Raw genomic sequence first — 27,941 nt, 5'->3', positions numbered from 1 at the left:
GCAGGATGGTCTCATTGCAGCCCAGCTGGGCAAAAGGGAAGCCCTAAAAAGGGTAGCAGGCACAGTGGGAGAGAGAACACAGTGGAGGAAATTGCTGACAGAGAGCAACTATGGATCTGATCTCAGCTCTCTCTCTGGAAACCTGGGTTCTCCTGGCAATCATCCTGGTGCTCCTCTACAGGTGAGTCATCTGCAAATTCCTTCCCCAGACCATGTCCTTGGGATTGGGGTAATACTCAGACATATATTGTCTGGAAGGTCAAAACTGGTATCAGAGGCAGGGGCTGGAGACACAATGGCTCACTGGTTAAGAGCACTGGTTACTCTTCTAGGGGACCCAGGTTTGAATCCACACATCCACACGTTGCTCACAATCAACTGTAACTACAGTGCCAGGGGATCCTGTACCCCCCACAGGTTGTTGCTGTTAATTTAGTGGTATGGCCTGAAAATGTTTATCATTAGGATTATAATTATTACATTGTATTTTTTAACCCCCCTTTCACAGTCAATAAAAACCTAGGCAGGAGATGTATTTTAGAGCAGCCTTAATTCACCTGGGCCAAGGCAGATATTACCTCCCACGATACTTTCCATTGTCTTCCACCTCCACCCATGCCATCTGCTGCTAATAATTTTTATTTGGGTTACCTCCCATCCATAATCCCAAAATACTTGCTAAGGTTGTTCATCTGGCCCATGTCTTTCCATGTCGAACTTCAGAGTTCCTCCTCTTGGCCCACGTGGCTCCTTCCTATCCCATGACCATCCTCTTCCTCCTCCGGTACCTGTCTGCTTCCTCTTCCCAAGATCCTATTCTGTTGGGGTACTTGACAGTCTGCTGTGAGAATCTCAAGTGGTAAAAAGTAACAAGTACAAAGCACCAGACCGTACTCCAACAAATAATGGCACAAGTTTATTTTTTTCCAAGACTGGGTTTCTCTGTGTTAGCCTTGGCTGTCCTGGATTCACTTTATAGACCACGCTGGCCGCGAACTCACAGAGATCCACCTGCTTCTGCCTCCTTGAGTGCTGGGATTATATGTGTGCACCACCATGCAGGCCTGGCTGATAGCAGAAGTTGAAATGAACTCTTGTAAAAAAAACCCTAACATTCATGTTTTTATTTATTGTGGGTTTGGGAAGCATGTGCTACAGCCTGCATGCATGCACGTGCATTTGTGCAGGCCAGAGGACAACTTTGGGCAGTCTGTTCCCTCCTATCATGTGGGGGCCTGAGATCAAACTCAGATTATCAGAACTGGTAGCCCGTGTCTTTACCTGTAGGGTTATCTCCATGGCCCCAAATAAAATGACAATGGAGTGAAGTTTGAATTTTAAGTCTTTGGCCGTATGAAGGATCTAACCAGAGTCTATATGTAGCAGGCAAGCCCTTTACTACTGATCTGTAGCCCCAGTGATACTGACTCCTAAAGTTCATACTGATGTTATCCAGGTCTGTTGGGCACCCCTCCCTCCCTCCCTCCCTCCTTCTTCTTCAACTCCCTCCTTCTGAGGTTTACTGAAAAGGTTTACACCTGATATGACCTTATTTTTTAATATATTATTTATTTATTTATTATGTATACAATGTGTTGCCTGCATGTACACCTGCAGGCCAGAAGAGGGCACCAGATCTCATTATAGATGGTTGTGAGGCACCATGTGGTTTCTGGGAATTGAACTCAGGACCTTTGGAAGAACAGGCAGTGCTCTTAACCTCTGAGCCACCTCTCCAGCCCGATATGACCTTATTGACTCTTGGGTTACCTCTAGATTCACCAGAACTCAGTATATACAGAAATGACCAGTGAACTGCCATGCACACTGGACCCCTCACCATTCCCTACACTTTCAGGGAACTGGAAGGGCAGCCATGGCATTGATTTATTTGTTTGTTTGTTTTAGTTATAGTCATGTTTGTCTCCTCTCTGTTGTGTGTGGTCACAACACTTTCTTTTTCACTTTATAGATATGGGACTCGGACGCATGGAGTTTTTAAGAAACAGGGAATTCCTGGGCCCAAACCTCTGCCTTTCATAGGAACTCTGCTCAATTACTACAAGGTGAGTGTTGATTAAGCTTTGCACCTGGCTTCTCCTGATGGCCAATAATGGATTAGTTCTAGTATGTGTTCCTTGGGAGGAACCACTGGGACTCCCGGCCTTCATGCCGTGTGTTCTCATGATTCTACAAAACTTTCTTTCATGGGTCTCCTGGGGCTCTATTGACAGCTTAAAATGTGTGTGTGTGTGTGTGTGATAATTTTATCATGTGCGTACAGGTATTTGCATGTGTTTGAAGTGTGAACAGGTGCATTTGTATGTTGTGTGTGTGCATATCAAGGTGAGTCATTGATATTGGGTGTCTTTTTAAAAAATATTTATTATGTAGACAGTGCTCTGCCTGCGTGTACACCTGCAGGCCAGAAGAGGGCACCAGATCTTATTGTGGATGGTTGTGAGCCACCATGTGGTTGCTGGGAATTGAATTCATTACCCCTGGAAGAGTAGTCAGTGCTCTTAACCACTGAGCCATCTCTCCAGCCCATTGAGTGTCTTCTTGATTGCTCCCCATTTCGTACTTTGAGGCAGAGTCTCTCACTTGAACCAGATCTCTCTGACTTGATTGTCTTAGCTAGCTAGCTTCCTCCAGGGGTCCCTTGTCTCTGCCTCCCACAAGCTGGGACTCCTGGAGGACGTTAACTCCTGCACGGCATTTACACAGATACTGGGGATCCAGATTCTGGTTTTTACAATGCACTTCTGCATGGAATCATCTCCATAACTGCCACTGTCAACTCCGCCCATCCTGCTTATTTATATGTGAGTGTGTGTATGTGTGTCTGTGTGTTGGCATGTGGCACAGAATGTGTGTGTAGGTCAGAGGAGAATTGGTGGGAGTCAGTTTTCTCTTTCCACCACGTTAGTTCTAGGGAAGGAACACAGGTTGCCAGGCTTGGTGTCAGGTACCTTTTCTTTTTTTTCTTTGGTTTTTCGAGACAAGGTTTCTCTGTGTAGCCTTGGCTGTCCTGGACTCACTTTGTAGACCAGGCTGGCCTCGAACTCACAGCAATCCGCCTGCCTCTGCCTCAGTGCCTTTTCATTAGGATCCCATCTCACTGGCTCTACTGTCAGTTTATTGAGCCTCAGGGTGCCCAAGCTTTAGCTCGTCCAGTGTTGATATTCAGGACGTGGTCTTCTGACTTTGTGAGCAACAGGAGAGGAGTTTGTCTCTATCCCACTGCAGGTTCCAGGAAAGCGCTTCTGTGCTTAATTTGAGAAAATCTTGAAGAAGTTTACGATGTCTAGGACATTGCCTGTGTGGACTAGATTAAACTTCTCCTCTTTGTACCAGGGCTTATGAGCAACATTTGTCTTTTTGTGAATGCTTCTGAAGCATCACGTTATCACAGACCCGGATACAAAGCTTTGGGGGAACTTTTCATATGTTTGAGTTCCCTGCATTGTCATTGAACCCTTGGAGCTAGCCCTAGCATTTGCCACTCATGGCATATTTGGGGTCTTCTTGAGAACCCGAGTAACTGCAGTATTTTGCTTCACTCTGTTCTTTTAAGAAGTGGGGTCCTGGTTAGTGATTGGTCCATTTAGAGAGAAGTTTTATGCTGGGCGAGGTGGGGCACAACTTTAATCAAAACACTTGGGAGGCAGAGGCAGGGAGATCTCTGGAAGTTCAAGGCTAGCCTGGTCTACAAATTGAGTCTCAGATAGCCAGGGCTACACAGAGAAACCTTGTCTTGAAATACCCAAGGGGAAAAAAGAAAAGAAAAGAAAGAAATAAGAAAGAAAGAAAACAAGATTTTATGTGTAGATGCGTGTATCTGTGTTTGGGTTTGTGCACATGAGTGTAGTACCTATGGAGGACTGAAGAGGGCGCTGGATTCCCTGGAGCCAGAGCTAGAGACAGATGTGAGATGCTGCATGTGGGTGCTTGGAATGGAACCTGGACCCTTTGCAAGATCAGCCAGTGCTCTTAACTGCTGAGCCACATCTCCAGCCCGATGACAAATGTTAGCTTCTGTTTCGTTCTGCAGTGCCAAGAATGAGATCTAGGGCCTTACACATGCTAGGCAAAGCCTCTGCCACTGAAATCTACCTGCAGCGGATTCTCTTGCTTTAAAGGCGGCATCCTGTGCATGAGTCTGAGTAACAAGTGCTAATATCGGAGGCAGGGTTACGGCTGTCAATCGCCACAGATACTTAACTACAAATGCATTTTTGTTCCGTTTCTTTTAAAGATTTGTTAAAGGCAAAACCACCAGGGCAAGGATGATTTAACAAAATTGCTAGAAAATGAAGTCATGAAAGTGTAATGTGCCGTGCAGGCTTTAAATCTAGAGGAATCATCTGTGACTAGCCTACAGTGGTACCTGGCTCATGCTCAGTCCCCTGGACAAACATTCCCAGACTCACATCCAGAGGGCGAGGAGCAAAGCTTGTGCTGCTGTTGGCTCAGGTTTTTCTTCTTCCTAACGGTTTTATGCTTTCCTTGTACATTGTTTATTATTATTATTATTATTATTATCATCATCATCATCATCATCATCATCATCATCATCATCATTGTATGTGCGCATGTGTGTGTGATGTGTGTCTGTGTTATGTGTATGAGTGTGCATGCAGAGACCACACGGAGATTCAGGGGATCTTATCTATTAGCACCTGTTCCCACTGAGCCATCTTGCTGCTAGCACTTTGCACATTTCTGAAGAAGAACTTTTGTCTGTCGGTGCAGCAGGAAACCAGAGTTCATAGGATTTGAGGGTTTTGGTGCTCTGGCTACAGAAGGGCAAAGTGGATTTCATGCTATTTTTCTTTCTAGGGTTTATGGAAATTTGATGTCGAGTGCTATAAAAAGTATGGAAAAATATGGGGGTGAGTATTCTGGAAAGTTCCGTTGAGTCGACTCATTTTAGGAGAAGGCACCCCACTTGTGCAAGGACAGTGCCAGCCCGGAACTGTAGGACTGCATCTCTCTGTTGTAAACATGATACCACGTGTCATTAAGTGCCACTGTTCACAGATCTAACTAACGTGAGAGCATTGGATATTTTGATTATTTTTTTTCAAGACAAGGTTTCTCTGTGTAGCCTTGGTTGTCCTGGATTCGCTTTGTAGACCGGGCTGGCCTCAAACTCACAGCGATCCGCCTGCCTCTGCCTCCCAAATGCTGGGATTAAAGGCGTGCGCCACCACCGCCCCGCGAGGCTTTGATGTTTTTTATCCAAGGCCTTAATCTCATTTTTTTTCTCTTTTGAAACTGATTTTTATTACATGAAATGGATTGTTTCAGGTCCCTCTAAACTGCCCTGACAAGCCTGTGCTGCCGCCTCCTTGCCACTCCCACTCATTGCCCCGTAAAGGCCTCTCTTCTTCACATCATTTTTTTTTTTTTTTTTTTTACTTTAACATGTCCTTTGAATGCATGGCTGGGGTGACATAGCTGAGGGATTGGTAAATGATTTATGCTTAGCATGTCCAATCTTCTTCACACGTACAGACTGTTGTTATTGTTTATATTTTATTTAAAGCTAAGGGTGTTTGCTTTCCTGGAATGGCGACATGCTGCACATATATAGGCCAGCGGACAACTTGTGGGAGTGGGTTCTCTACTCGGGACTGAGCTAAGTCCACCAGGCTTGATACAGTGCCTTCATCTGCTGAGCTAGCTCATCAGCCCAGGACGAGGTTTCTGAGAAGAATGTCTATGCTTGTGTCCTGTCTAACTGAACTGACTTTATAGAGCCAATGTATTTATAAACCACAGTGTTCTTCCTTGAATCTATGTCCTTGTCGTTGATGCCGGGGGGGGGGGGGGGCGAGGGGCAGGGGGGGCAGGGGGGGCAGGGGGGGCGGGTGTTTGGTGAGAGCCTTGGAGCAGGTGCCGTACTTATGCTATGAGACACAAACAAGTGGGAGGGGGCTCTGGACCTTCCTGCCTCCTCATCTCTTCTCATCCGTCCTTAGGCACCGCAGGCCTGAGCACAGGTGTCTGCAGAGTTGATACAGCCCACGCCCTTCAATGCCAGCAGCAGGCTTTGGTGTCTATCCAATGGCCGTGTACGAACTTCGTCTATCGCTTGTCAGCACGTGGTCGATTATTTTTTTTCAGTTTTCACTGACCCAATATCTTATTAATTTATATATTTGTTTGCTTGCTTGCTTATTTATTAATTGATTTATTTTTTGAACAGGGTCTCTTTATGGAACCCTGGCCGTCATGAAACCCCACTATGTAGACCAGGTCCACATCGTGCACTCCAGTGTTGGGATTAAAGCCATGGCCACCATGCCTGACCCTGACATCATTTTTACATGAAACATTTTGCTTACTTTTCATATTAGTTTTGTGTGTGTACCAATGAATTTAATTGGACTTATAGAGGCGAAAGAGAGGGACAGCTTGTTTATAGGACCATGAGCTGCTCAGCAGTGCATTTCTACTGAGGAGGATGTCTTACCCTTCCCCGGAAACTCTTTTCTTTTCTTTTCTTTTCTTTTTTTGGCTTTTGATTGTTTATTTATCAGAGAGGCATGTGTTCGTCAGACGACAACTGTGGCCATAGGTTCTCTCATTCCCCCACGTAGATCCCAGGGATTGAGCTGGGCTCTTGAGGATCCTTTACCACTGCGCCATGTTGCTTTCCCACTCCAGGAACCAGCTGTGTGTAAGTCCTCGGGCGGGCTCAGGACCTCACACTTCCAGCTGGACCACTGACAGCCCAGCCACGCACAGGGCTTGTGGAGGTGATCCCAGCTGTTGGGGGGGGGGCGGTCAAGAGTCCAGAAGACAGCATTTTGCTGCTCTCCTCTCTCCTTCCTGGCTCTCACGTTCTTCCTGCCCTGTCTTCAAAACATTATTCAGGCCTTGGAGAAGAGAATATAGGTGCCTCATTTAAATTATGTATTTTCATTTGTTCAATGTATCAAAAGCAGGGCCTGGTGTACACTAGGTAGTCATCCTACCACTGAGCTACATTTGAAGGCCAGATCTTGAAATATTTCATAATTTCTGAGAGTAATCTTTAATTTAAAATTTTAATTTTTAATGATTTGTTTTTACTTTAAATTATTTCATTTCAATTGTAATATTTTAAGGATTTAATTATTAATTTTTAGTTTAATATTTTTAAGCATCTTTTTTTTTTTTTTTTTTTTTTTTGGTTTTACGAGACAGGGTTTCTCTGTGTAGCCTTGGCCATCCTGGACTCACTTTGTAGACCAGGCTGGCCTCGAACTCACAACGATCCGCCTGCCTCTGCCTCCCGAGTGCTGGGATTAAAGGCGTGCGCCACCACGCCCGGCCCTTAAGCATCATTTTTATTACTTTAAATTATGTATATATGTGTGTGTGTGTGTATGTGTGTGCTATGTGTGTGTCTCTGCACATGAGTGCAGAAGATCATGGAGGCCAGAGACATCAGATCTCTCTGGAGCTGTAGTTACAGGTGGTTTTGAGTCACCCATCATGGATGCTAGGAACCAAACTCCAGTCCTCTGCAAAAGCAATGTGTGTTCTTAACTGTGGAGCTATCTCTCTGGCCCTTTGCAATATTTTATTTTTCAAATTAAAAATTTTTTAAATATATTTTATTAATTTATTTATATTACATCTCAATGGTTATCCCATCCCTTGTATTTTCCCATTCCTCCCTCCCTCCTGCTTTCCCCCTACTCCCTTCCCCTTTGACTGTGACGGAGGGGGACCTCCTCCCCCTGCATATGCTTATAGGGTATCAAGTCTCTTCTTGGTAGCCTGCTATCCTTCCTCTGAGTGCCACCAGGCCTCCCCATGCAGGGGACGTGGTCAAATATGGGGCACCAGAGTTCATGTGAAAGTCAGACCCCACTCTCCATTCAACTGTGGAGAATGTCCTGTCCCTTGGCTAGATCTGAGTAGGTGTTCGAAGTTTACTGCACGTATTGTCCTTGACTAGTGCCACAGTTTGATGAGGACCCCTGGGCCCAGATCTGCCCATCATAATGTTCTTCTTGTAGATTTCTAGGACCCTCTGGATCCTTCTAATATTTTAAATGAGCAAAAAAAAAATCTAATAAAATGGTATAGGCAACTCTCACATACACACATCTAGACAACAAACATCTATCTGTTATTTCTAATTATAATGCCTTTCAGAACCATTTTGGCTTTAAGTGACTCATTGTGTCTTGAATGATACTACCTAACATTATACAAAGGCTTCATTGTGTCCGCAGGCTGAATCCCTGAGGTGAGCTGGGAACTCCTGTTGACAGGGTTTTGTGTAACCAGAATGAGGGTCAAGCAATATTAGAATCAAAGTCTGGCTGTGTGTTTCACTTCAGAGCCTGGCTTCAGTTAATCAGCTGTTTTCCCCGTACAGGTTGTTTGATGGTCAGACGCCTGTGTTTGCCTTCACGGACACAAATATAATCAGGAATGTGCTAGTGAAGGAATGCTATTCTACTTTCACAAACCGGCGGGTAGGTAACTTTTTTTTTTAAATAAGAAAAAATTAAAGCCAGAAGAAACTTGATACCCTATGAACATATACAGGGGGAGGTAATCCCTCTCAGTCACAGTCATAGAGGAGGGGAGTAAGGGGAAAATAGGAGGGAGGGAGGAATGGGAGGATACAAAGGATGGGATAACAATTGAGATGTAATATGAATAAATTAACAAAATATATTTTTAAAAATTAAAGATTATTTTTTGCTCTTTTATTGATGGCTATACATGTGTGTGTATGTGAGTGAATGCCATGTGTCCTGTAGGTTCCTGTGGAGGCCAGAAAAGGATGTGAGATCCTCTGGAGCTGATGTTCCAGACAGTTGTAATTTACCTGCCGTGGGTGCTGGGAACTGAATCTGGGTCCTCCGGAAGAGCAGCGAGCACCCTTAACTGTTGGGTCATCTCCCCACTCTCCCTTTTGTATAATGCAAACCTTTATATTTTACTCACTCAATTCAGAGAATGAAATAATTATAGATTCCCAGTGGCTTCTGTAATAATGCATAAGCAGGGCCTAGGTATCAATGTTGCCATGGTAATGCATTGAGGATGCATAAATATACTATTTATGGTAATTTAGTTGTTTCTTGGGTCCCTTTTAAAAAGATTTATTTATTTATTTATTAAAGATTATTATTATTATTATTATTATTATTATTATTATTATTATTATTATTATTATTATTATGTATACAGTGCTCTGCCTGTATGTACACCTGCAGGCCAGAAGATGGCACTAGATCTTATTATAGATGGTTGTGAGCCACCATGTGGTTTCTGGGAATTGAACTCAGGACCTCTGGAAGAGTAGGCAGTGCTCTTAACCTCTGAGCCATCTCTCCAGCCCTTCTTGGGTTCTTTTTTATGTCAGTGTGGTGTCAAACACTTAGAAAACAGAGCTGGTCCTTGACCATGCAGTTCCCTGTTGCTAGCCCATTAGCTGTCATGCGCAGCCTGTTTTCTCTTCACTGTTTGTATCATTTTCCTCGGCATGGATTGTGCTGTCAGGTGTCAAGTCTGATGACTATTTACCTAGTCCTTCAATGTGACTTGTTTTTCAGACTTGCTCTGAAATCTAAGGCTTGTTTCAGGTTAATTTTTGCACAAGAGATAATACTTAGTTCAAATCCCCTCTCCTTACACTGTGCCTGTCTAGCTGTTCTATCTGCAGAAGCCTGTTCGTTCTCTTCTTCCACCATGTGGGCCCTGGGTTCGAACTCAGGCTGTTGGGCTTGGCAGCAAGCTCCCTTACCTTCTCAGTCATCTCACCGGTGCTCATTTAGCCTTTGTTCGTTTGGTGACGTTAGCTGACTGCCCTTTGTCATGTGGAAGCCGTTTCCCTTTCTTGCGGTTGTGCTGAGTGCTGTAATGCAGGGGTTTGCTGGAAGACTCCTCATTCATATAAAATATAAGCGTGGATGATCAAAGAAACTTCCCACTGGGGAAATAGAGTTATGTTTCCCCTTTTATCACTGCATAAAGAATTAAGGGAAAAGGATTTTCATAGCATTATTCTTAAACAAAACCAAAACAAACAAACAAAAAAACCCTGAATCAAACAAACCAGGGTCTGGAGAAATGGCTTAGTGGCTGAAAGCTCTAAAAGAAGATGGGAGGTTGTGTACGTAATCTTCAGCTCACAACCAGCTGTAATGCCAGATTTAGGAGACACAACTCCTTCCTCTGGCCTGTGAATGCACTGAACACACACATGCATACACACACATACATGTATACACATATGTGCACACACATGCACACATACATGCACACACACATGTATACACACACGTGCATATACACATACATGCACACACATACATGTATACACATATGTGCACACACATACATGCACACACACATGTATACACACATACGTGCATACACACATGCACACACATACTTGCATACACACATTTGTGCACACACACACACATACACACATACATAAAATACTAAAATAAATCTTAAAGCCCCAAATATCCAATCTGTTAAGCATCCCAGGCCTAGAGAGATGACTCACTCTGTGGGTAAAGGGACTGAGTTTGGGTCCCTAGCATCCAAACAAAAGCTGGACATAGCAGCACGCATGTGTGACTCCAGAGCTACATGTGTAGACCCAGGGGCTTGCTTGTTAGGTACTTTAGCCAAACCGGAGTCTTCTAGAGTCAGGGAGAGACCCTTCTTCAAGAAATGTGATAAAGAGTTTTAGAGGAAGTTGCTAGACCTCTGGTCTCCATGTGAGCACACATGGGCATTTGCACAAGCACTCATGTGTACACACACACACACACACACACACCATATGAAGATAGCCCTTTTCACATTGCCTATGTTTTAAACACAGAAGCTGGAGAACTTGTCACATGCAAAGTTCACTTTCTCTCTGTCTCCAAGCCATTTGCCATCTGCTCAGCTCGAATCTACTAAGTCTTGTTTCTATCTTTCCCCCACTTCCTGGATGTACTTTGTCAACTACAGAGAGATTTAAATTTAAAAGCGCCCCGGAATAAAAAGGTTTAAAACCACAACAGGTAGCCTAGTGAGCACCTCATTTCTTATAGGCGTCGAGGAAATTCTCTCCCCTCCCCCCACCCTTTTTAAAATTTTTTATCTAACATGATGCTTGTCCCATAGTAACAGTCAGTAACTAATTGCTATACAGTGACCCTGCTCAGCACGTTGGCAACCATGGAGAGTCTGTACTTACAGAGACCAAATTTGTTTTTTGTTTTTTTTTTTGACTCTAGGATTTTGGCCCAGTGGGGCTTATGAAAAGTTCCATTACCTCAAGTAAAGATGAGGAGTGGAAGAGAATCCGAGGCTTGCTGTCTCCCACATTCACCAGTGGAAAACTCAAGGAGGTGACTGAAAGGACTTTTAATGGAAACCTTTGTGTGTGTGACTTTGTGTGTGAGTCCACTCCTAACTACGGATGTTTGTGCACTTTGTGCTTAGATGTTTCCCATCATCGAACGCTATGGAGATATTTTGATAAAATACTTGGGACGAGAGGCAGAGAAAGGCAAGCCTGTCTCTACAAAAGAGTAAGTGGTGGTGCGTTCACCGCGTCTGGGAGGAAGGACGGCCGGGGCGAGAGGTCTTCCTTCTTGTAGATCTCACATCGTCTAGGCTCTTGGTCTTCTCCCTTTGGATACTAGATGACAAAACGTACAGTTTAAAAAAGAAGAAACGCAATAGTGGGAACACCACAATGGTAGAGGGTCGGTAGGATGGGAAGGTGCTTGTTCGGTACTTAGGTGGCTTCGCCTCTCCTGCCCAGGACTAGGAACAATTTCTGGCTTTTTGCTGCATGTCTTAAAATTCCCATGTCTCTCCCTCCTCAGAGTGTTTGGGGCCTACAGCATGGATGTGATCACTAGCACGGCATTTGGAGTGAACGTCGATTCCCTCAACAACCCAAAGGATCTTTTTGTTGAGAAAACCAAGAAGATCTTAAGATTTGACTTTTTTGACCCACTGTTCTTTTCAGTAGGTGTGTGGATAGTTCTTGTGCCTTTTGATGCACTGCTCTTGTCTGTGGCCATATTTGTCAGTTCTGCCTTTCTCTTCCACACTTCCCCCAAACTAACATCTCTATTGGTTTATAATTCACCTGCCATGTAATTCATCCTTTTAAAGGCACAAGTCAATATTTTTTAATTCATTCAATAACATGTAACCCATTACTTCTGTTTTAGAACTTCAATTTTGCTTGAGACAGGGCCTGGAAATTGCTGTGTAGACCAGTCTGGCCTTGAACTCACAGTGATCACCCTACATCTACCTCTTTAGGATTAAAGTGTGCACCACCACTCCTGGCATTGTTTCCAAATTCCTTTATTTATTCTTCAGCTATATAATACAGGTATACAATATATTTTGATTTGACATACCCCTAACTCTTAACCTCTCATTCCCTTAGACACCCCTCACACCTTCCTCTCAATTTCCTGTCCTTTTCTTTTGTTTTGCTAACCCAGTGAATCCTGTCAGTGCTGCATGCAAGGATGCTAACCAGTATCATTGGCGTGATCTCATGCAGGTGATCAGTTCATGAGCCAGCCATGCCATGTCTGGGATATAGCATTGCAAAACCTCCCCCCCCCCATTCCTGGCTCTCCCTTTCTTTCCACACTTTCTTTTAGGATGTTCCTTGAACCTTGACAGGTGGAGGTGTTGATATAATTAGTCTATTTAGGGCTCAGCAGTCACTTATTCTGAGCACTTTGATCACTTAGGAATTTGCACTGATGGAAGGTTCACATGAACCATTACCGATGTGGACTGTAGAGTACATTGTTCTTGCCACGCTGAACTTTTTTCCCATCATCCTTCAATCATAGAGTATGTGGTCTCTGTGACAGGCATCTTTTAGTTTGCACAGTACTAAATGAAGCCAGCATCACTACCTCTTGTGTCTGGGAGGAAATAATACTCCATGTCTGTTCATGGATATGAAGTTAGTTTCACATGTTTGCCATAAATATTACTGCTGTGAGCATTTGCAGACAAGGCAATATTTAAATTCGTGTTTTTTTTTTTATGTTTTAGGGTATATATTCAGAACCATCATGGCTGAGTTCAAATGGACCCTGTTTTTAACATATGAAACAGCTGAGCATACGTGTTCTACAGCAGCTGCGGCATTTTATGTGTCTGCAGGAGTTCTAGGTTCTCCATGCCCCATCGAACATGTGGCTCTCCCATGACTTTGGTCATTGCCACTTGGTGGATACATTGTGGTTTTGATTAGCGTTTCCCTAGTCCTAATTTAATTGAAAAAATAAAGTTACATATTTTAATGTCCACTTTTAGATCATCTCCTCCCCTTCTGTATTTTGAGACAGGGTTTCTCTGTGTAGATCTGTCTGTCTTGAAACTCACTCTGTTGTAGACTAGGGTCGCCTTGAACTCACAGAAATCTGCCAGCCTTTCCTTCCCTAGCACTGGGACTAAAGGCATTCACCACCAAGCCTGGCTGCATCATCTTTCTTATATAGGTGAATTGCTTTAAAATTTTAAGAAGATTTATTTATTTTTGTTTCACATGTACTGGTGTTTTGCTTGCATGTGTGTACACCACATGCATGAAGTGCCTGCAGGGGCCATGAGAGGGTGTTTGAATCCCCTGAAACTGTAGTTACAGGTGATTGAGAGCAGCCATATCCAACCTGCGTCCCCTGCGGAAGCAGCCAGTGCTAACTGCTGAGCCACCTCTCCAGCTCCTGTGGATACAATGAACAGTGGTGCTTCATTTAGAGTTTTAATGCTTTCCACATCAATTACATTTCCATACACAGCTTGTGGATCCTTTTTTTCTGCATTCCACCATTCCTCACCACTAAGTATTATCCTCTTGGTTTCCTTTTAAGTGTTGTGCAATATTCACATTTATATCTGTTTACATATTTACATTTATTCATTATAGGCTAGAATCTGGAAGTGAGGGGGATTATGGGATTTTTCTTTTCTTTCTGAGTTTGGGTCATTTGTTTTTGACCTTGGATTTTTTTTTTTTTTTTGAGACAGGTTACTCTGTGTAGTCTTGGCTGGTTGTGTGTGTGTGTGTGTGTGTGTGTGTGTGTGTGTGTGTGTGTGTTGATTGTGGAGATCAGAGGACAACTTACAGTATTTGGTTCACTCCTTCCAAAGTGTGTGATCCAGGGATCAAACCCAGTTTGTCAGGCTTGTCTGCAGAACCCTTTATGTGTTGAACTATCTCAATAGCTCCCTTTTCTATCTGGATCCACTTGAACTACAGGAGCAGAGTTCAATCCAGGGGTTAGATATGCAGCTTTGGCTACTGCAAAGTACAGAAGGAGCAGTGTGGCCATGACCCAATGTGTGCAAGGTCACGGTGTGAGCAAGGTCATCGAGTGAGCAAGGTCAAGGTGTGAGCGAGTTCATGGTGTGAGCAATGTCACAGTGTGTGCCAGGTCATCTACTGAGCAAGGTCAGGGTGTAAACAAGGTCAGGGTGTGAGCAAGGTCAGGGTATGTGCAAGGTCACCGAGTGAGCAAGGTCAGGGTGTGAGCAAGGTCATGGATAAAATGGCTTCCGGCTGAGACACTGGCTTTTTGGATTATGTTATGATTTCTGCAAATGGAACTTGCATTTTCATTAAAACCTATTTTTTTTTATTTTCCAGTACTCTTTCCATTCCTCACCCCAATATATGAGATGTTAAATATTACCATGTTCCCAAAGGATTCCTTAGCATTTTTCAAAGAGTTTGTGCACAAAATGAAGGAAAACCGCCTGGATTCTAACCAGAAGGTAAAAAGTAGACTTTCCATGAGAAAGCCCAAGTTGTTGGGCTTTGGACATGTGAGCTGTGTGTTTCCCTTAATCTATCACTAGATGTAGATAGAGAAGGCTAGATTTAGATAAAGACAAAGAATACTTATCTCTTTAGGAGGAGGAGAAGGTGTAATTTTTAAAATTTGGCTGTGAATAAGCCAGGAATTAAACCTTAGCAGCAGGAATGAAAACTAGTGTACTGTGCGTAAGGACTGAAATCAAAGAAACTGACAGGGCAGAAGGTCCAGTCTGTCAACTCTCTAGCGTAGATGAGAGAGGAGCTCTCTCAGCTCTGCCCCTTACTGAGGAACTATTCCCAACTGAGGACGGAGGCTGTGGGTGCTGGTGGGTTCCCACGCAGCACTGGACGTCCCCACAGCCACACTCGTATGGGCGAGCTAGTTGGACTCAGAGGGTTATTAAAAGGAGGTACGAAGAAATAATAAAAATTAAAATGACCAAAAAGAGGGAATCACCATTTTCTCCTTCGGAAACTTTTTTCAAAGAATAAAAGTGATTGTGTTTACAAGCTTACCCATTGTAGCTTATTGTAAAAGAGGTTGATATGGCAGCTGGATTGCAGCTGGTGCAGCCATTTGTGGTGCTGTTCATTAGTGAGCCAAGCAACTCTAGACGTGCTTGTGAATTTAAGGGAGCCAGGTTCCAGAAAGTAGAGAATTAAATTTCTGTACTCCTGGTCCACCTCTGATTTTTTTCCCCACTGAAATTAGAATTGTTTATTTAAAAAATAATTTATTCAGATTACACCACCATTGCTATCCCCTCATTTGGGTCTTCCCATTCCTCCCTCCCTCCCTCTTTCACCTTATTCCCCTCCCTAGACCTCTGACAGAAGGGGACCTCCTCCCCTACCATATGATCACAGCCTATCGGGTCTCATCTAGGTAGCCTGCTTCCCCTTCCTCTGTGTGCCCACCAAAGGGAGGTGGTCATATTGGGGGCACTAGAGTTCATGTCAGAGGCAGTCCCCACTTTCCCCATGACTGTGGAGAATGATCTGTCCATTGGCTAGATCTGAACGTGAGGTCTAGGTTTACTGCATGCATTGTCCTTGTCTGGTGCAACAGTTTGTGCTGGGCCCCTTTTGACCTCAATATTGACCATCTCTTTTTGAAACTTTTCTTTCTGTTTCCAGCACCGAGTGGATTTTCTTCAGCTGATGATGAACACTCGTAACAATTTGAAGGACAAGGAGTCTCTTGAAGGTAACCAAGCATGTTTCAGTCTATACAGAAAATACACAAGGGGCTTTCTAGGCGGAGGAATGCCTCATCAAGTTGCTGTAAGAAAAACATGGCTATTATCTACATGGAATTTTCTGGGAGCACATGGGCAGGAGTTTGTTCCAAAAATGGAGGGTAGTCACAGTGGAAGTCTTCAATGCTGGTGATTTCTGGGAGCCCCTGGTGCACCTTGTGTGTTCTACCTTAATCTACGGTAAAGAATGGATAAGTAACTTCTGAGGAAGCCTCTTTGTACGAACACACTGGCTCCCTTCATTCTTTTTATTTATTTAATTAATTATTTATCTATTATTTTTTCCTTTTTAAAAATTTATTCTTGTTACATCTCAATGGTTATCCCATTCCTCCCTCCCTCCCATTTTCCCCTTATTCCCCTCCCCTATGACTGTGACTGAGGGGGACTTCCTCCCCCTGTATATGCTCCCTTCATTCTTTTACACACTTAAAAATCACCTATAGATTTTTATCTCCGTAGTGTGGCATATGCATGTGTGAGCATTAATATGTGCACATGTTCACACACCTCAGTGTATGTACAGTTAACAGAGGAAGGCACCAAGTGTCTTGCTTAACCACCCTTTGCCCTATTTCCTCAAGACAGAATCTCTGGTTAAAATGGAGCTAGGCTGGTAACCAGCATAGCCCAATGATGCATAAAGTTGAGATTACAGGGATGTGCTACCACACTTGGTTTTTTACATGGGTACTGAGGATTCAAACTGGGGTCCTTAAGCTTCTATAACAAATGCTTTTATCTATTGACCATCTCTCTAACCTCCCACCTATGTTTATTTTTTATTTTTTGGGGGTTTTATTTAGAGTGTTTCTTTGTGTATCATTGATTGTCCTGGACTCACTTTGTAGACCAGGCTGGCCTCAAACTCACAGCGATCCACCTACCTCTGCCTCCCAAGTGCTGGGATTAAAGGTGTGCGCCACCACCGCCAGATCCATGCTTATTTTTAATTTTAAACCATTTTTTTAACCGTTATTTTTACTATCATGGCTGCAAGATGATGACATTCCATTTCCTGACTTTATCTCCATGTGCCTCAGTAGCTAATGCAAAGGGCGTCATCCATTCTTACCTATGTGGGTTTTTTTTTTCTAGTACATACATTTGCTATTATATCGCTGTAGCTTCTCTGTCCGAAATTTTACTTTTTAAAACCACCATATATTTTATGTTTCAAATGCTTTCCCATTTGTCCACTCGAATCTCTGTCACGTGATCAGCTAACTTTAAATTCTTCTATACCTCTTCTTCCTTTTGAAAGAGTTTTATATAGTCCTGTTTGATCTTGTATATGCAACTCTGTTTGAAGGTGAGGCTGACCTCACACTCATGATGTGCCTGAGAATGAATGGGCTTTAATTTCTGAGACTGCAGGTGTATGATACTGTTCCTGCTTTACACAGTGCTGGGGATTGAACCCAGACCGCTATATGTACTGGGCTACAGACCCTCAGCCCTTCTGTTTTCATTTTTGCTTGATAACATAGATATTCATTTTAAACAGAGCCACTGATTGTGGGCTTACAGTCCAGGTTCAATGTAGTAGTAAGGACTTGTATTAGCTGAGAGGAAGAATTTGCCAATAATAGAATCACAGCATTCGTAGCAGAAGGTTTACAACTACTTTTAGGTCTAGCTCTATGGGCTCCAATGTCATTTTCTGGTCCCCACGGGCACTTGCACACACGTGTATGCACACATGTGAATAAAAACAAACAAACAAACAAACAAAAAACCCATCTTAAGCGCAAGCCGAGTCCTGGAGTTAAGTTACTAGAACGTGCCTTTGGCAGCCCACAACCTTCTACAACTCCTCTAGGGGATCAGATGCCCGTTTCTGGGATCCATGCCCCCTCCAGACACACACGGCATCCTCCCCCACTTAAGTAAGATAAAAATACATCTTAAAAACAGAAGAAAGTCCAGGTCTTGAAGTTGCCCACAGGTGATGCTGAGGAACGTAGCATAACTTTGGGACAGCCTGGCTGAAGTGATCTTCCCTTCTCTGGATGTGTCACGTGGGTTTAATCTTCTCCTCATCTCATCTGTGATGGTCCACCCTGACCTGACTTACCTGAATATATATATATATATATATATATATATATATATATATATATATATATATATATTTAATTATTTTTTATTTTTTTATTTTTTTTTAACTTCCAGGCTTGTCTGATATGGAGATCTTAGCCCAGTCAATTATCTTTATTTTTGCCGGCTACGATACCACTAGCAGCACACTTTCTTTCACCCTGCATTTACTGGCCACTCACCCTGATGTCCAGAAGAAACTGCAGGAGGAGATCGAAGAGGCTCTGCCCAACAAGGTGGATGGATGGTGCTTGGAGCAGGAGGGAAAAGGAGAAGGCGCAGCAGCTTCTCATCAGGGGCGTGTGTATGTGTGTGTGTGCATGTGTGATAGTGGATGTGTGCATATGTGTGAGTGAATGTGAGTGTTTGTGTAATTGTGTGTGTGTGTGTGTGTGTGTGTGTGTACATGTATGAGTGTGAAGGTCCGAGGACAATTTTGTGTATTGGTCCTTGCTTTCCAGCTGTTCGGCACAGGGCTTCATTGTTGCTCACTGCTGTAATATCAGGTATTATGGTCTGTGAACCTTCCATGTTGCTGTGGAAGCACTGGGGTACAGATGTGTGTGTTACCACATCTGGCATCTAAGTGACATCTGAACTCAGGTCCTCACATTTGCATAGCAAGCATGCTCACCTCTGAGCCATCTTTACAACCTGGGGACTTTCTTTTTACAATTGTTTATATATATATATATATATATATATATATATATATATATATATATATGTGTGTGTGTGTGTGTGTGTGTGTGTGTGTGTGTGTGTGTGTGTGTGTGTATGTGTGCTGCAGCATGACTGTGGAGGTCAGAGGACAACCTGAAAGAATTGGCTCTCTCTCTACTATGTGAATTTTAGGGATCTGAATCAGGTCAGTAGGCTTGGTGGCAGGTGTCTTTGCTCACTGAGGTGTCTCACCAGCCCCTGATACTTTGTACCTAGAACATAAGCACTGGTTCTTTCCACAGCACCATTTAGGAAGAGTCAAAACAGAGCAACAAAAGGAGGAAAGAGCAGCAAGTCCTACTCATGGCAATAGAAGATTGTCCTGACACAGGGCTAGGCCTGCTTGTCTGTTACCTGGGACCACAATAGTACCAAGCAAGCACCATCAACACAACCTGGGCCATGTTAAAGAATATGTACTCATCACTCAGCTCTCTGGAAGGCTAATGATAGTGCTGTGGCCCAGCTGTCCACTGAGTGGAGCCAACCTTGGCCTTGAGTGAGCTGATTGATGGGTTGTCTCAGCTCTGTCCCATGATTCCCCACTATATATAGTAATAGGTGAAGATGCCAAGACGTGAGCCTTGGTGTGTAAATAAGGAGCCAAATTCTCCTCTCTCTCTCTCTCTCTCTCTCTCTCTCTCTCTCTCTCTCTCTCTCTCTCTCTCTCTCTGTGCATGTGTGTGTGTGTGTGTGTGTGTGTGTGTGTCTGTCTGTAGGACATAGACCTACACTGGGTATTTTTCTAAATTATTCTCCACTATGGTTTTTCAGACAGGCGTTCTCACTCAACCTGGATTTATGAATTTAGTTAGGCTGTCTGCCCAATGAGGACCGGGCATGCCCTGTCTCTGTCCCCCAACTGGTGGGAATGTGTGCCACTGTGTCTGGCTTTATGAATGCTGTTTATCTGAACTCAGGCCCTGAGGCTTGCATAGCAAACACTTCACTAATTGAACATCTTCCTAGCCCCAAGCGATAGTTATTCAAACCACCTTGTAAGGGGTTCGAGAGACGGCACAACGGTTAAGACCACTGGCTGCTCTTCCCGAGGATCCTTCCGTATTTGATCACCACCACCCAAGTGGTAGCTCTCACTGTCTCTAACTCTAGTTACAAGAGATCCGACGCCCTCCTTTGCCTTCTCTGGGCACTGCACCCGTGTGTTGCGCATACACATACGTAGGCAAGAACACCTACACACGTAAAATGAAACAATTTAAAAAACCATTTAAAAATGTGTTGTAATTGCTGGCTAAGGTCCCTTGAGATGAGGAGCTTCACGTGGGAGCTGATGAGAACTCAATAATACGATGTAGACCTGGTTGAAATGTAATCCAAAAAATCTCAGCACGAATCTTTTTGTTTCTTGCCAGGCACCTCCCAGCTATGATGCTGTGATGGAGATGGAGTACCTGGACATGGTGTTGAATGAAACCCTGAGAATATACCCAATTGCTAATCGAATTGAGAGGGTCTGTAAGAAAGATATTGAGATGGAGGGTGTGTTTATTCCCAAAGGATCAATAGTGATGGCACCATCTTATGCTCTTCACCATGACCCCCAGCACTGGCCAGAGCCCGAGGAATTCCGCCCTGAAAGGTACGAGAATCCCAGGAACTGGAACACAGTGTGGACCGTGCTGGCCTGTATATGCTATGGCGTCTCTTACAGGAAGATGATCTAAGTGTGGTTTTGCATCCATTTGCATTCTCTGATGAGAATGGCAGAGAAAGGGAAGACAAGAGAGAAGAGGGGCAGTGAGACAGGGAGAAAATATGTCAATGTAAATACAGAGTGTTTTTCTCCTCCTCCTTCAAGTGGTAAATGACCAACATAAGTGTGAGACAGGAACCCCTCCTTCCCTTCAGTCTAAACGACATGCGTTTTTCAGAGTTGGAACACAGCGTTATCCTGAATGGATTTTTAGTGTTTAAAGCTGCCATTTCTTTTTTCCCCCTTTCTTTTTATTCTTTGGCAATCACATGAATGTAGAATGTATTTTGCTCATTTTCACTTCACATTACCCTGTCTCTTCACCCTTTCAATCGTGTTGAATTCCTGCATCTCCTCAACAAGTCCTTCTGTTTTTATGTGTCTTGTTTATTGTGACTCATAAGATTACTTAGGGTTGTTTCCATAAGTGTAGGTGTAGGAGTTGCTTGCTGGAGAATGGAAAACTCACCAGTGGCTTCACTATTGAAGAAACCCTTCTCCCTCCTCCAGCAACTATTAATTGTCAGTAGCAGCTCGGGGAGGTGGCATCTCATGATCCCTGTTTCCTACGCATGGTGGGGTGGTGATAGGTCTAGTCTGCGTAGGTATCCACAGTTGCTGTGAGTTCATGAGTGCAATGGGCACATCATGTCCAGAAGATAGCATTTCACAGGACCCATTTCATGCCCTGGCTCTTATGGTCTCTTCTTTTTCATGGTTGTAACATTAAAATTAAGTTAAAAAATTTTTTGTTCACTTTACATCCCAATTGTAGTCCCCTCCCTCGTTTCCCATCTCCTGGCCTTACCCTCCCCCCTTTGCCCTGTCCCCCTTGCCTCCTCCTCCTCCTCCTCCTCCTTATGAAGTATTACTTGGACTGCCTGCATCCATTCCTTCTGCGGCCTTGCCTGGGGGGAAGTGATCGGCAAGTGGGCACCAGAGTCCATGTCAGAGGTAGACCCTACTGCCCATATTATGGGACCCACAGGAAGACTGTGCTGCATCCGGACTACATCTGAGCAGGGGCCTACGTCTGCCGCAGCCCATTGTCTCCTTGTGGAGCTCCTATCCCTTCCAGCCCCTCCTATCTCTCAACTCTTCCTTAAGACTCCCTGAGCTCCACCCCAAAATTTGGCTGTGAGTCTTGCCGTCTGCTTTGATCCTCTGCTGGGTGGAGTCTTTCAGAGGACCTCAATGGTAGGCTCCTGTCCTGTTCTTTCTCTTCAAACTGCTTCTGTTGTCTATTCTATTTGGTCTTCTGAACGAGCATTCTCCTTAGCATCCTCCTTGTTATTTAGGTCTGTGCATTGTAGAATGTTATCCTTTATTATGTGTCAAGTATCCACTTATAAATGAGTATGTACCATGTGTGTCTTTCTGTGTAATCCAGACCCTTAGGTTGATTGTTTATAGTTACATCCATTTTCCTGAAAATTTCAGGATGTCCCTGCTTTTAATAGCTGTAGAGTATTTTGTTGTGTAAATGTACCACAGTTTCTTCATTCATTCTTTGGTTGAGGGACATCTGGGTTGTTTCCAGATTCTGGCTAATACAAATAAAGCTACGATGAACACAGTTGAACAAATGTCCTTGTTGTATCATAGAACATCTTTCAGGTATATGCCCAGGAGTGGTATAGCTGGGTCTTGAGGTAGAACTATTCCCATTTTTTTTTGGAGAAATTGCCAGATTGATTTCCAAAGTGTTTGTACAAGTTTGCACTCCCAGCAGCAGTGGAGAAGTGTTCCCTTTTCTCTTCATCCTTGCCAGAATGTTCTATCACTTGAGATTTTGGTCTTAGCCAATCCGAAGGGTATAAGGTGGGATCTCAGAGTTGTTTTGATTTGCGTTTCCCTGATGACTAGGGACGCTGAACCTTTCTCAGCCGTTCTAGACTCCTTTGTTTTCTACGCTCCTTTGTTGGGATTTCTCTGTTTAGTCCTGTTCCTCATTTTTTACTTGGCTTATTTGGCTTGGTGGTGTTCAATTTTTTTTGAGTTATTTATATATTTTGGCCATTAACCCTTTGTGAGAAGTGGGTTGGGTTGGTGAAGACCTGTTCCTAGTCTGGGCTCTTGCGTTCTTTCTGTCCCTCTTCTATAATGTTTCCTGAGCCTTGGAAAGGCCTAAGCACTCCACCGTCACTCATCCTCAGCACTTTGACAAGACATGAGTTTCTGTGTTAACTGTCTCCCCCTGCAGTTTGATATTATGTCTACTTAGCAAAAACAATAGTAGTAAGCTCTCCTCTAGTACCTATGACCTCCCTAGCCATTGGATTTTGGCAGATTTACAGTATCAGATAGTATCTTCCTCTGTGAATTGGTCCTCCCATCCAATCAGAAAACGGTCCATCCTCCTACCTCATAATGCCACTATTACACTAGATGGTACATGATGGTTAGGTTTTATTTCAAACAGCATTTGTCTTATCCCAACCGTATGGAGACTCTTATAAGGCAAGAGGAATGGAAATGACCTTTGGTGTACAACTGTCAGAACCAAATACCTGCAAGCAGAACTTCAGGGAACCTTTCCCAAACTACCTGTATGCTACTAGCTAGATGTCAACAGGCAGCCTCACACAGGTAGCTCTTATGCTTTTATCCTTTGTTAACTTGTCATCCACTTCTACGTCCCTAGGTTCAGCAAGGAGAACAAGAGCAACATTGATCCTTATGCATACCTCCCCTTTGGAAATGGTCCCAGGAATTGCATTGGTATGAGGTTTGCTCTCATGAATATGAAGCTTGCTCTTATTAAAGTCCTGCAGAACTTCTCCTTCCAGCCTTGTAAGGAGACACAGGTGAGAGAGAAAATTATCTCTACAAATAATGTCTTATGGGAGGCAATTTATTTTTCTAACTGAGGTGTTGTGTATAACAATGAATATGTTTGTTTGAGGTTTAATAATTTGCTTTCTGGCCAAATGAGCTATTTGAGTTCAGGTACTAGCTAAGGGGCTTTTTGCCTGAATAGAATACAATGGTAGCATTATGAAGAGTCAGTGCAGACCAATGTGGCAGGATTGTATGCATTCTGTTTGAAGTTCTAATCATGTCCACTGGAGATTGGGTGTGTCACGTGCTATCAAGAGGTGCAATGGCCATGTCTTCAGTGTTTGCTGAGTGGGGCACTATTCTTCCAGAACTCACAGAAGCCCTACCTTCACAGTCTTCTCCACCACTGAGTATTCATTAGAATCACCAAGGAGCTTTAAAACTCATATATGGCACCTGGGATGTTTCTCGGTGGCCAAAATGCTTACCCATCATGCACAAAGCCCTGACTCCCATCCACAGAACCGCATGAGCTGCCGTGGTGGTACATTACCTTTAGTAGCCGCACTTTGGAGGTAGAGGCTGGAGGATCAGAAGTTCAAATAAACCTTTGGCCACTTAGTGGATTTGAAACTGGCATGGGCTATGTGACACCCAGTCTCAAAAACCAAAGCAGAAACTCATGATGCCTTGTCATTTCTGAAGTACTAAAACAATTCACCCAGAGTGTGTCTTAAAAGCTCACCTCTAATTTCCCACGTGATGCCTAGTTGAGAATCATTATTTTAAGACACAAATTCTGGGGCTCGTAAGATGACTCAATGGTCAAGAGCACTTGCTCTTTTTTTTTTTCAAAGTTCCTGGGCTCTGTGTCCAGCACCTACCTGGTGGCTTTTGACCATTTGGAACACTCCAGTACCAGCAGTTCTGGCGTCCTCTCTGGCTACTGTTGAGACTGCACCCATGTGGTTTCCACGAATATGCGCACTCCTTTACATAAAACATAAACCCTTTGAGAGTTGCTGGTTACGATAATGCCCAACCTCATGGGGGACATCTTGATGGCTCGGCATCATTTCTCAGCAGCTCTGCTCCAGAAAACAGATACTTGTCATCTTTACATAAACTGTGCATTTTCACCTTCTTCTTTTCCTGCTCTCATATGTCAAGTTCTTTTTTTTTTTTACTTTATTAATTTATTCTTGTTACATCTCAATGGTTATCCCATCCCTTGTATCCTCCCATTCTTCCCTCCCTCCCATTTCCCCTTATTCCCCTCCCCTATGACTGTTCCTGAGGGGGATTACCTCCCCCCGTATATGTTCATAGGGTATCAGGTCTCTTCTTGGTAACCTGCTGTCCTTCCTCTGAGTGCCACCAGGTCTCCCCCTCCAGGGGACATGGTCAAAGGTGAGGCACCAGAGTATGTGAGAAAGTCATATCCCACTCTCCACTCTACTGTGGAGAGTGTTCTGTCCATTGGCTAGATCTGGGTAGGGGTTTAAGGTTTACCGTCTGTATTGTTCTCACCTCAAATGGATCTTCCTCTTAGGTTTATATCCTTATTTACTTTATGCTCTATTTTTAGCTTCTGCAGGCTGTTTTCATCACCGATGGTAATCCTTTGTCTTTAAAACATGCAGTTCGGTTATGTTTATTCTCTCTTTATGGTTGGATATCCCTTCTCTTTCCTATAGTACCTCATATTATTCATTTTATAAATGTCTAATAGTTCTTTTAGGAGAGTTTGCACACTGAAATCCTTTGGTAAATGTTTTTTAAAGTATGGCTTACAGTTATAATATTCTTTCATAAAACATAAACATACATATGCACATCTTTTTATATGCCTCCATGGAGAACACAGGGATAGTACTTCAGGTTGTGAGAGTGTAAGATAAGATATTAAAAGGAAGCATTCATTTTCCTGAACAACTCATTCTTGTTTCATGGGAAATGATGGCTAAAATTTACAGGACTTGTGTATTTGGAATGTGGCTTTTCTTTACCAGTTAGTTTTACGTCTCAAAAATAAAGGGATGGGGGTGTTTATTTATTTTATTTTATTTTTTAAAAACATTTACACATTAGGATATTATTATTTCTTTTAAAGATTTATTTATTTATTATTATGTATACAGTGCTCTGCTTGCCATGTACTCCTGCAAGCCAGAAGAGGGTGCCATATCACATTACCGATGGTTGTGAGCCACCATGTGGTTGCTGGGAATTGAACTCAGGACCTTTGGAAGAAAGAGCAGGCGATGCTCTTAACCACTGAGCCATCTTTCCAGCCCCCAAATTATGTTTTGGTTGTTTTTTTGTTTTTCAAGACAGGGTCTCTCTGTGTTAGCCTTGACTGTCCTGGACTCCCTTTGTAGACCAGGCTGGCCTCGAACTCACAGCGATCCACCTGCCTCTGCCTCCAGAGTGCTGGGATTAAAGGCGTGTGCCACCATACCTGGCTAGAGGGTGTTTATTTTTTGATTAGTGGCTTAAGGCAGTTGTATAGCTTTACTTACACACAACTTCACTGCATTTAGTACTTTGTCACCAAAGCATTTAAACCATGTACAGAGATTTAGACAGTGAAACCCAGGTACTAGTTCTGAGAGACCATTGCACACTTGGCATGGGGCAGACACTGCCAAGCTCCAGTCATCTTAAGCTTGACACTTCTCTATCTCCATGACAACTTTGCTCACCTTCCTTTTCCTGTGGCCAGAAGATTACTTCTTTGAAGGCTTTTCCTACCTCCCATTCATCTCATCCTTGGAAGCCAAGAGTAGATGCTATAGTTACACATCTCATGAAGACATTCTCTGAGTGGGCTCAATTGTGGTGCTGACATATGACCTAGGAGCTGAGGACTATTCATTCATACAGCTGAAATGTGTACTCCCAGGGTTAATGTGCAATTTTCAACAAACCAAAAATAACTTTTCATGACTTAAGATATAATATGACATAATAACTAAGAATTATGTTTAAAATGATAAACTCGCCTTTAAAAGAAAACTCTAAATCACCACAGAACAGAAATAATATAATCAACAAGACTTGTCTCAGGTCCTGAATAAAGTATATTATCAATTAACACTTTAATGCATGTTTAGATGCATTATCTCACCGTCCAATTGACACAGCTTGGAGGATATGGAAGTCAAACCATATGTTGATAAATGTAGTTTTTATGTTTCTTCAAAGCATTATCCTCCTGAGAGTTTGTGTCTTACTTTTCTTCTGGGGTGGTTGTTGGTTCACTCATTGCTTCTCAATATTTTCCTTTGACTGTTGCAGATACCTCTGAAATTAAGCAGACACGCGCTTATTAAACCAGAAAAACCCATTGTTCTAAAGATTGTGCCACGAGATGCAGTCATAACTGGAGCTTGACTTCCCCTTAAGGAGTTTGCCTGAGTTCATCAGAGACTTGGTGTTTAAGATCACTGGACTCTCATTTACTTCATGAAGAAAACTGAGATAAAGATGGAGCTTAATTGGCTGTCCTTGATGCATGACTAAAGATTCAGTATGTCCATTGAACTTCTCAGTGTCGATACAGAGTACCATCTAATGTAAAGGACATGACCAAGTTAGCAACAGAAGAGGACATTCATCTTCTCTGGTCCTCACGGGGCCATCTCATCCACATCTGGTTGGCTCCATCAGTTTTGTTTAACTCTTTTGAGAGTAACCATGTCTCTGTGAATTGATCAAAAAAAATTTTTTTTGGTGAAAATGCTAACATTTGGTGAAAATGACAACTCTGATTGTGAAACTGGTATTAGGTGTTTTAGTTGCAATATTCTACAATAAATGCTACACTGAAAATATAAATAAACATATTTTAAACATTTTTGAACTTTAAAGTTTTTAAAATATTCTTTGAGAGCTTCATACAATGTATTTTGATCATTTTACTTCCTTTTCTCCACCTCCTCCCAGATTCTTCCTCACCTTTTTTTCCTACTTGGCTTCATAGTTTCTCACACTGTTACAAAACAAAGCAAAGCAAAGCAAAGCAATTACTGTAACACAATGGTTCCTATTTTCATTATATTATTGATAGAACTACAGAGAAATAGTTAGAAATTGTAATTTATTGAACTAGTTGGAATCAGGGTAGATGGTTTTATGAGAGTAAGAAGAGGAATCTCCATATCTGTTATTGACTTAATAATTTCCTTTGAATCACACGATAGATGATATGTTGCATACACACTGATCATGCCAATGAATTTCTGAATTCTCAGTCATCAAGGAAAGTTGATTAAGCCAATATCATCTGAGTTTCATTCTAAGGTATATTAAAGTCTGGGTGTTGCATGATACATCCCCTTGGAAAATATAGCATGGCTCCTGACAGAAATTCACACTCCAGTTATGGGTTCATCTCTTGACACAACTTTTAGGACAACGAATTTCTTATTTGTGTTTCATTCAGATATAGCTCAGGATGGAAGGACCTGAAAGCGCATATCACACTACAAATACAGTCTTTGTTTCTGGTTATTAAAATGTCAAG

The 27,941-nt window shown here is 42.9% G+C and overlaps 1 protein-coding gene across 1 annotated transcript; it reads left to right on the top strand.

The window, feature by feature from the left end:
• Nucleotides 1-27,269, top strand: LOC311586006 (cytochrome P450 3A11-like). Its single transcript, XM_084761786.1, has 13 exons — nucleotides 1-181; nucleotides 1,973-2,066; nucleotides 4,843-4,895; nucleotides 8,384-8,483; nucleotides 11,262-11,375; nucleotides 11,470-11,558; nucleotides 11,859-12,007; nucleotides 14,663-14,790; nucleotides 15,971-16,040; nucleotides 18,268-18,428; nucleotides 20,292-20,518; nucleotides 23,277-23,439; nucleotides 26,714-27,269. Exons 1-13 carry the CDS (start codon nucleotides 111-113, stop codon nucleotides 26,807-26,809), a joined length of 1,515 nt encoding a protein of 504 aa, XP_084617912.1. The 5' UTR covers nucleotides 1-110; the 3' UTR covers nucleotides 26,810-27,269.
• Nucleotides 27,270-27,941: the final 672 nt, after the last annotated feature.

Source organism: Acomys minous (genome assembly GCF_964271855.1).
Source record: "Acomys minous genome assembly, chromosome: 16".
Taxonomy (NCBI): domain Eukaryota; kingdom Metazoa; phylum Chordata; class Mammalia; order Rodentia; family Muridae; genus Acomys; species Acomys minous.
Note: the sequence above shows the minus strand (reverse complement) of the source record. Positions and strands in the feature narration are given on the sequence as shown.